General features: G+C 41.4%; 1 protein-coding gene across 1 annotated transcript in view; it reads left to right on the top strand.

The window, feature by feature from the left end:
* The window catches only part of sdhdb (succinate dehydrogenase complex, subunit D, integral membrane protein b), an 8086-nt gene extending 2659 nt beyond the window's left edge, over positions 1–5427 (top strand). Inside the window, exons 3-4 of the mRNA XM_035679792.1 lie at positions 662–812; positions 3556–5427. Of these exons, the coding sequence (XP_035535685.1) occupies positions 662–812; positions 3556–3721 (317 nt within the window). The 3' untranslated portion in view covers positions 3722–5427. The remainder of the gene's footprint in view (positions 1–661; positions 813–3555) is intronic.
* The last annotated feature ends 5408 nt before the right edge of the window (positions 5428–10835 follow it).

Raw genomic sequence — 10835 nt, 5'->3', positions numbered from 1 at the left:
ACTGACAGTATATATAAGGTTAGACCACGTTACTGTACAGATTCTGTTCAATGAGAGAGGGTTAAACGCACGTTTATATTCCTCAGTCAACAGTCACAAAAACAGTTTGATACTTGGTATCAAACTAGGGCTGTACGATATGGTAAAAAAAATCATACTGTGATGATTTGAACTGCTATTGCGGTATGATTGACGATTCGTGGGAATATTAGATCACCATTAGAAGTTTTCCAGAAAGGAAAAGTGCTGCTGTGTCTTAACCTAAAGGAAGACTTTGACTTTTTGGGAAGTACCTTTTTATTTGCTTCCTTGGCAAGAGTAATAAACATACATAGTAAGGTTGATACCACTTGCCTGTCTTTAGTCAACAGCCAGTCAACAGCCCGGTCAATAAATGGTTCCGTACAAAACCAACATAAAACCACACTGTCTGTTTCATTTCCCCTTTGGTTCGGTTTAAACAAACAACATACAGCCTGTTAATAAGAGAGCTATAAAGACGCTGGGACGTGGATTTTGTTACCTTTGAGTCAGGCTAGCTGTTTCCCCCTTTTACCCGTCTTTGTCCTAAGCTAAGCTAACCAGCTGCTGGTGGCATGGATGCATTACTGAACAGAAGAGCCATAATGAATAATAAACCAGTGTTTCTGTTGCTCTACAGCGGGCTCTGGCTCTAAAGCTGCCTCTCTGCACTGGACAGCAGAGCGAGTTGTGAGCATCCTGCTGCTGGCCATGGGGCCCGTAGCCTATTTGAACCCCAGTCCTATGGTGGACTACTCCCTGGCTGCTGCCCTGACCCTGCACGGACACTGGTAAGACCTGAACCTGGTTGTCATACCCATAATTCAGTTGTGATACAGATCATTTCTCACTAATGATGCTTTCCTTCTTCCTTTTTAGTTTTTACATGAACATATTCAGTGTTACACCGTCCATTTCTAACCTACCACTTTTAAATGATTGACTTCCTGTTGGCTTGGCAGGGACCCAGCAAAGACCACATACCAGAGGAAGGCCTAACCAAAAACTGCTCTTTATGCAGCAGAGCATGTGAGCGCAGTGGGAGTGAGAGTTTCCGCTCCTAGCCCACAGAGCCGCGCTCAACTCAGATTTCACCCCGCTCCACTGTATTTAAGTTTGAGCTGAAATCCTGTTTAAGATGTGTGATCCAGCTGTATGCCCCCCGGGGACACAGAGCACACACAGGCGGCGGCAGAGAAGCCCTGCCTGCTCTTTTTTGAATTCATTGTTGCAGGAGAAGCGACACCCCACTTATCCATGAACACATAATTCATGAGGTTATTCTGAAAATCCGCCGTACATGTGATTTAAAGAGAGCAATAGAGCTCACGCATGAATTGACAATGAATCCTGGAGCCATATACGGTCGTACCAGAGCGAGACTGGAGCAGGATGGAGCGGGAGATACGGCGATGCTCCAGCTCTTTTAAATAATCTGCTCTGATATAGAGCACTTACCAGTTTATTAAGAACATAAATCCTACCATCATGAAGGTTAGAGTCTTCAGCTTTTGTTGTTGTTTGACATTTTAGAGAGGTGTTCAAATTCTACTTTATGCTCATTTTGGGGGCTGACTGAATGCTGGCAATATTAGAAACCCCTCTCACTATAAACCAGGGTTTTTGGCTCATTGGCAAATAAGGGGAAACTAAACTGGATTTTTTTTACCGGCCATAAAACTGCCTCATGCATTTTCTGTCTAAAACTTATTACCATTAGTTTGAAGCCTTTATGAACCTTCTGAGCATGGTGGTTCAAAATGGAAGGCAACGCTGCATGTGTAGAAATAAACTCATTCTAAAGTAACAACAACTTAATTATTGTTATTTTCAGGTGTGTAGTAATTACTAATGTAAACATAGTTTTGCATATTATTTAAACATACATTATAATACATGTACACACACACACTGGACCTTTTACACCAGAAATGTGTTGTTGCCACATCTCTAATAACGTGCAGGAAAATCAGATACATTGTGTAGTAAGTTGCTTTCATTTGATTTGCTGCCGTCACAGTTGGTATGGTAAACAATGAGGGTCACATCAGTCTCAGCCGGTACACACTGATGTGGCCGGTAACCTGTTTATTTTTCCCCCAAACCCAAAATGGAGCTGCATTTGGTACTTGGTGGTTGTTCATTTTGGACCCTGATATAAATAAATATTAACTCCAGCCTCAAGAATGACCGGTAAACTGAAGTGACACATAGACTTCACTTATCCTGGGAAAACGCAAATGTGGAGGGTAAATTCCTTCATCACGAGGTCAGGGAGTTGTAGTGGAACTGGATTGGAGCGTTAATTTAGCATCGAGGTTAAGTACAGTCATCCTCTCCTGCGTGGAGACTGTTCAGACTGCGATTGAACAGATTAAGGGCATTTGGGGAGTACGAATGAAAGTTCTTCAAACCCTCCACAAACTGATTTCCCAACCGTTTCTACCCAGTACAAAGATTTAGCTTGTTCGCTGACCCTACCGGACAAACGGCAAACTTTGTGCCACGGAGGGTTATTGGTGGGTGGGGTTGGGGTTTATTCAGCCATCTCGCCGTTAGCTGTCAGCAGCTATTAATTCAGCTCTGGTTAGTTCCGGCTCTGTTTGCTGACTCGAGAAGGTGGCTTTAGCTTAGCGTCACAGCGATGTGCCCGTCCATCAGTTAGAGCGCAGAACGAGCAGCATGGCAGGTGTAGGCCACAAATCCCAGTCATGAGTAGTGAGAAGTCTTGTTAAGCAACAGCTTTCAGGGGCAGGTCCATTAGCTCAAAGGGTCAAGCCACATCCTGTTTGACCAAAACCAGTCCGACAAATGCTCCGATGTCATTTGGCGACGTCATTGCCATGCTTTGAAACATAAGCAAAGTCTGTGCCTAATAGGATTTTATAGCACTAAGGAATGTTGGAACTGAATGCCCACCTGATGAACATTGGTTTCCATCAGTCATTAGGCTTTTTGAGTTATGGTGGAAGAGGGGGCAAAATGGATGGTATACCAAATGTGTTAAATTATTAAACTAAACTAATAATAAAGGCTTATTTTTGTACGTTTCTATTTTACAGAAAGGAAAAAAAAAAATAGAAATTGACCGTAATTGATTTTGACTTGTGTCAGGCACTCCGTAAACTTGCATGCAGTAAATACACTTAGGCAAGGGCAGTACCTGATTTAATATGCGCTTGAACATCAACATATGTGGGGTTTTATTTTGGAAAATAAATAAATTTGCAGCACACAGGGTAAGTCGCTGTATGCGTATACTGGGGAGGAATGGGAACACTTCGGAACTTTCCTGAGAACCCGAATCAAAGTAATTCATCATTCAGCAAAAAAATAACTTAATGGCTAAAACTTCATTTTCCCAAATGATGGTGATACATCGGGAAAGGTGGCCTCTCCGCCTTAACAGCTCCATCTCTGTAAACAGGGGCGTTGGTTTGGCCGTCCTACCCAGTTTGTATGAAGCACACTGAGGCCAGTTCTGAAAACAATCTGTTTCTCTCTTTACCGATTGCATATATTTTTGTCTCGCAGGGGTATCGGGCAGGTGTTAACAGACTACGTTCACGGTGACACAAAGATCAAGATTGCCAATGCAGGTCTCTTCCTCCTGTCCACGGTGACCTTCGCTGGTCTTTGCTACTTCAACTACAACGACGTGGGCATCTGCAAAGCCATCGCCCTGCTCTGGAGCAAATGAATAAAACTGGACTGGGAAACTTGGGAGGACCTAGACACTGGGACGCGAGCGATCTTGTCCTGGCTGATTGTAAAAATTCAAGCTGTTCTATGTAAATTCTTATAAATATATCATTTTGACAATATTACGGTGATTCACAAGTGTGTAATTGTAATTTCGTCGATCAATTCTGGCTCATCTGTTAAGTTCTTGCTCAGTTTAGTTAAAGTAATGATTTTGCAACAAGCATCCATTTTCGAATATGTGGAGACTAGCTTGTTTGTTTTCAGTGTGGACTACGTTCCACTGTAGATCCTGAACAGCAACATGTCCAGTTATTTAAAGTGTCACTACCAGTTCTACAAATAAGAGATATCCAATATACTGAAATGTAATTGTTATATTTACTGTGGACATGCATGTTTTCAACGAAACTGCTACAACTTCTATCAAGTTGTACAGGCTAGTTTGATTTAATTTATTTTTTAAATGGTCCTGGTCCTTTTTGTGGCAGATTTCTTAAATGTGTTTTGTTTCTATCACAATGTGTACATAGTACTTTTTGCTCTGACACTTATCAGGAATAACAGGACAGTACTACAGATCTGAGCAGCGTTCGTAAGAGAAGTGACCCTTCTGGAACCGCAGTCAACTTTCTCATTTCCTGTACTTAGATGTGCTTTGTGCTAGTTGATCTGTGTTCAAAAGGGGAACCGAGGCTTGCTCAATAGTTATTGGAGCACAGAGCAAAAACATGGCCCTCCACTCTATTATTTGTGGAGGGCAACCCCACACTTACAAATTAATGGATACACGGTCCACTTTGTATGTCTGTTATTACTCACCATGTCGCTCAGTTTCGGTGTACTCCAAGGAGCAAATGTTGGAAGCAACTTGAAGTCACAGGTTGTATTGTGAAACCTCTACCCTCAGGTCTGCATGTACTTGCATCGGCCTGTTTAATCCAGGAGATTGCTGCTCTGTCAAAGGTTCATTGAAGTCAAGGGAGGCTACATCTGACCAGAAATTCAAGCCATCCAGTAATACTCAATCTTCCTGTGCATCAGCACAATGGCTAATGAAGTCTAGCAAAGTCTTGTCAGCTAACAGTGTATAATCCACAGCAGGATCTGAAATCAACAGCTGCACATTGCCGTCCTCACTCAAGACAGTAACAGTGACTAATATGAATGCCTCTAACATATTGAGTCATGTTGTACTTCATGTATGGATTACAAACTCCTTCCACTGTGAGTGAGCAAACTGCACATTAAAAAAATACATTTTGAAAATAGTAACAATGTACTTTTATTTAGACCATTTTACAATTATTATAGTTAAGTTTACAACCTCATGGCAAATAAAACAGTCAATTTCAGGCACTGTTCCTGAACCAGTGAGAGCCCGTTTGATAAAATTGTGTCAGGTAATCTAGGAACACTAACTCATGGTATACACACACAGTCCTTGCATGCAGCTATTAGTACCAGCAATTGTCTGTGTACTGCTGGAACAAGTGTTAATCGCTGTAAAAATTGAGTTCTGCATTCAATCTGTTGATGAGAGCTTACAATACGGTTGATCTGTTTGCTTCCTACAGCAATTGTCCATTTGTGATATCTGTTCAATTCATGTTATTTCAGATTATACGCACAAAATGAGATGTGGCAAGGAAAATGTGCTGTTCCTGCCTCAGCAGAATAAAGTTGGCTTTACAGATGTTTTCATATTTTGACAATTCATGGCCTGAAAATATACACAATATATACAATGAAGAATGAATGAAAGAGTAGAAAAGGTATGTAATAGAAAACATAAAAATGAAGAAACATCACAAATGATCTGTACTTTTACACATTGAAATGAGTGATACAAATAGAAAAACTATATATAAATATAAAAAAACTACACCTACAAAAAGATGCATTCACTTTGAGAACCTTGTTGTTTTGTATTATTCGTATAAAAAAAACTGACATGAAGTCTCTGGGAAAAATAACAGTCTTGAAAAGGGACATTTTGAAATAAAAATGCCTATAATTAAATATAAATAAAATCCAATAAAACAAAACTATTCAAATGAATATTGAAATACTATAATATTCACTATAATTCATAATAGTGAATTGAAGCTGAATAATTTTTCCACTTATGTCACAAATGGTTGGTTCATTTAGATGTCTTTATTTAATATTGAAAACGACGGGTTTCCACATGCTCCAAGGTGGTTGTAATTAATTATATTTAAATGATTCAATGAAGGAAAATTTCTTCAACTCAAAACTCTGACACACAAGCTATTTATGAGAATGTCATCCCAGTTGGTTTCTGTCATTAATGTGTCTTTTTGCTATGAAACAGAGTCATTATACTCTACTTACTACTATAAATGACACTATTCTGGCTTTGATAAAGGTCATGGAAACGGTATATTCCGTTTGGATATTCTGAATTAGGCCTTATTCCAGAGGAAGAATTTTCCACTAAGATGTCTAGGATATTATTCAGGTTTTAGGAGCAATCTTTTTTTAGAAAAATACACAGAATTGAGCTTGGACCAATGTTTTTGATCACAAGAGTAAGAACTATATTTGTTCATGAAAAGATATATACACATATACACAGATATTAACACACTTGTTTGATCGTCATAAAAAAAGTACATCTGTACCGGATACTCGTTTCAGAAGAGGACCCGGCTCAACCCCAACGAGGACATTTAGAAATCATTTACACTTTGACTAAATTAATCTCGCAAGGCTCGTCCACTTCCTGTTTTCTTCGCAGGACCAGTTTGTACAAAGTGCCATCATCTATATCCAGCTTCTCAAATGCTAGGAATTTATCCCTGCACCAAGAGGACCGAAGGTTATACTTCATTGTTGACAGCTTCTCCATGTAGAACAGCGCCCTGTGTTTATTTTCATCAATACCTAGTGGAAGATCCTACACGAAAAAACACAAGACAAACCTGATTCAATTGTCTGAATGGAAAAGGAAAAAGAATGGAAAGTCTAAGCAGTATATGAAAAATAAAACCGGGATATCAATTGTGGTATCAAGGTGCAAAGACATAAGTTCTATGCAAAGAAATACACATAGTTTAGCACAGTTCAGCATACCATGCCTCAGAAATAAATAACAAGCTTCTATTATTTGATCAAGATAAAATATGTTTAAAATATATATTTTTGTCAAAGAAAATCTTTTTCAGTCATAATCTGTCTTCAATCTCATTTAGTAAAATAAAAAAAAATAAAAATGAATAAATTGTAAGGGAATCATGAATCCAGAATTGTATTGACGTCACTTGTTTATACCATGGTCTGGGTTAATACTAAATTCTGATTGGTTGCAGGATTTCCATTAAAGTGTAACAACACCCTTCAATTCTGCTAGCTCCCTCCGTCTTAGCAAATTTGAAAAATGCATCAGGCGCGACCCCAACGCCACAGTGACTTTAGGGCGTGGCAAGTGAGTGACAGACTGACCACAGCCACGTAATAAGCAGAAACAGCGAGCTGTTAGTCAGAGCGAGTTTCTGTGGGTACCCATGTTGTAGCTGAGCTAGCGGCGTCAGAGGGGGTCGGCTGTTTGGGTCATAGGATCAAGTACGAAAAAAAAGAGTGCAGTATGTTGAGCCATTTTCAGACCACAACTGCAGATTTTCATACATTTAGTAATGTCAAGTTTTATACCCACGCATTGATTGGGCTTCTTAACCATGCAGGACTGAGATTATCATTAGTAGGGCATGCAGTTTGCGGGTCACTCTTCCTTACGCTCCGCAGATTAGCCCTTCACAGGTCCCGCTCCGCCAGACGGTCAAGCTCACCGACGAACAGCATACGTCGAACAGGGGGCCGATTGTTGCACGCGGGGGGCACAGGAAGAAGGAAAGTGGGCGGCGAAGAAAGAGAGAATGAGGAATTGATACAATGAAAAACGCAACTTGCCACTTCCATGGAGTCTACTCATTGCAAGCCGTCGTGCGGTTATAGTCTATTCTAGCGGGCATATGACGTTTAACTTTGCTCAAATCAGTCATTGTGGGTGATATGCCACTCCCTTCATTCACTCAACTACCACCACTCAAAAGTTGACCATCTCTTACAACTACACGCTCGTTTGTATCAATTCTCTCGCACTCTTCTTTTGTTAGTGTAACCTACCGAAGGAGTCACTGATACCCACTTCATACACCATACGCCTGACTTTTAGGCTGTTACACGTCACAGGTCCACAACAATGCTACAGCGCACAACGTGTAGTGCGCATCGGTTTATCGGCACCCTCAGCATGTGTGCTCGGCCCACCGGTTACAGTCCATGGAAACTGAAGCGGATCAAGCACAACGCTACCGAATAACGGTAGCTTCAGCCTGATGTAAAACTCCTGAAACATACCTAGATCCTCATCGGCTCAAAGAAGCTCACGCTGTCTGGCACAATCAGTATCAACCCATGAGGTTGGTGGTCAGATTTTGCTTACGGAGGAGGTTATTGATGACTTTGCGGGCAAGGAAGGCATAAAATTGCATTGTGAAGTGCAAGTGTGATATTCAGTGTGAAGGTAGAATCAATATTACTTCTAATTCAACTTGGGTGAATTCTTGAACATTCATTTTTTTTTTTTGTATAGTCAGTCTTTTCTGATTAATCAGGTTATATAGCATCCTTTTACACGTATCTAATTTTGCCAGTTCCCGCCCCCGCGGCGGCCCGAGCCCGCGGCGCCCACCGCCCCCCCGCGCCGCCGCCCCCCGGGGCCCCACCAACCGCCGCCCCGCCCCCCCCGCCCCGTCACCCAAGGGCTTCCGGTTGCAGTTTTCAGACAATTCGGAAACCGCGCCCCCGCGCGCTTTCATGATCCACACTCTCCCGAGGCCACCCAGGGTGACCCCACGACCTAATGAAACGCAGCCAACGTATAGTGATTTCAACACGCTCAAGGGAGGTTCTTTACCCGGGTGGCACCCGCTCACCCCTCTTTCTAATCTGTCTAGCCATAATCAATCCCTTTCCACATCTGATTTAATGTGCTCACACTAACCGGCCCTGGCAGACCTACGATCTTTCTAATACAGCGCTCACCGATTGCCGCCGCTTCAGATCAGCTGCTATACCGACGGCTATTGCTCCCCTTCATTACTGTCAGATCGCGCATAATGTATGGACCTGTTGAATTTTGGCTAGCTGTTTTCAACTGTTTAGCTGGAGTCGTTGAACAACATTTCCATTGCATTAGAAACTGATTCTTCGGGTATCTCGTTAAAACCCTCAGGCATTACCCGACAAACACTGAGTCATGCGGCTTGACCGTTTGATGTACAAAAGGCATCGAAAAACAATAAAAAGCATAAAAAAGCCAGTCTGTGACCGCATGGTTGAGAAGCAAGCCAGCGAAAAGAGGGTGTTCATAATCAGGAATCATGTCTCCATCCAGAATAGTTCTTTACATGTGACCAATTCAACCCTTTTTTTGGTTTTAGTTTAATAAAAAAACCACACCCTACAGACTACGACCTCCACATTACACACATTAATGTAATTTACACTCACCATCGGCTTCTAGGACAAATCTGCCATCATCATTGTGGTAAACCATCAGCTTCTTTGCATCTTTATCCTTGCATATATCATGAAATGCTATCCACTGCCTATCCTGTCATCTGTAGCAATCCATTATTGTATACGTCTGGATTGTGGAATACGTTGTCTGAAACACGGAAATACAGGCATACGGCAAGAGGAACATCACGCGATGTCCCAGAAATCGAGGAGGAGTCATTTACCTGTTTTTTTTTTACAGCCAGCCATTTTGGCATGAAATAGGTAGGCGTAAACACAGGTGTTTCCCAATTATTGTCCAGCAGTACTGACTGTAATGTCCATTTATCGGTATTCTTTTTTCCATTATCAGGTAGATCAGTTTTAATGGACAGACAGGACCGCAGTGTGAAGGATTTTACCTGCATCTAGTGGTGAAGTTGCCAGATTGGCACACTAACTGGCATCGCGCTGTAGTTTACAACCTGGGAATGAGTGCTGTCATAGGAGAAACTACTGGTGGCGTCATTCTAACTAAACACATTCCCAATGCTTCCCAATGAAAAACATCTCCTGAATACTTATATTCAATTTCTGATTGTAGGCTTCCCCCTAAATGTTACACAACCTGCACCTTTAAAGAATAATTAAATACATTACAAAAAATAAATAATTATTAATTATCATTATTATTCTTGGCCTCTAACTGCATTGCTTATGTTCATAACATCTTGAATTTCCTCGGATAAATAAATTATCTATCTAGCTGTCCAGATGTCTTCGTAACCAGGACTCCCAATATAAGAAATGGGAAAAGTGCTTTCTGTTACGTTGAGGACTGGATTTTTTCATGTTCCCCTAGTGGCGAGAAAAACATTACTAATTCCAATCCTAATTGAGACAGTCTTGAGGAAAGCTTTAATTTTTTTATTCCTCTTTTCAACAGATCCACACAAACTTCTAACCTCCACCCTTCCTCTCCCCTAAAATCTCCTCGCACTCAGTCGCCAAGGCATATATGTGACTTTGACATAACAATGAGTCGTTATTTTTTCAGTCCCAGGATTTACGAGTTCATCCCAGCAGAAAAAAAAACAGAAGACAGTCTGGTTAAATCTAGTAATGACGCTTTTAACTGCTTCTGACAATGGACTTGTCTCATGTAACCGACATTTGACACCCATTGACCATCGATACCTCTCTTTTACACGATTGGAGTCCCAATTTGGCAATTAAAGACCGCACGTAAAGCTCCCGGCCTCTCTCACTCACTCTCACGATCGTGTCTTAGTTACCCCCGTTCCATAAGACACTAAAGTTAGTCATGGAGCTGTTCCAACAAGGAACGTAATTGAACACGTCACCATTTCGTTCTCAGTAAATATATTCCGCCCGTCTGAGAGGTGCTAATTGACATGAACTTTACCGCAGATGTCGCTAACAACCCAGTATCTGAACACACGCTTACAGAGACACTTCTATTTACATACTTCTCGTCAACGCACAGAACCTTTGTTGGTAATAACCAGCTTCCAAGACGCCTCCCTGGTATCACCCGCGAAACCGGCAGTCGATCACATTGCTCA

This window comes from Morone saxatilis, unplaced genomic scaffold (assembly GCF_004916995.1).
Source record: "Morone saxatilis isolate NCDOM2014 unplaced genomic scaffold, NCSU_SB_2.0 Contig8, whole genome shotgun sequence".
Taxonomy (NCBI): Eukaryota; Metazoa; Chordata; class Actinopteri; family Moronidae; genus Morone; species Morone saxatilis.
This window is presented reverse-complemented; position numbering and strand designations above follow the sequence as displayed.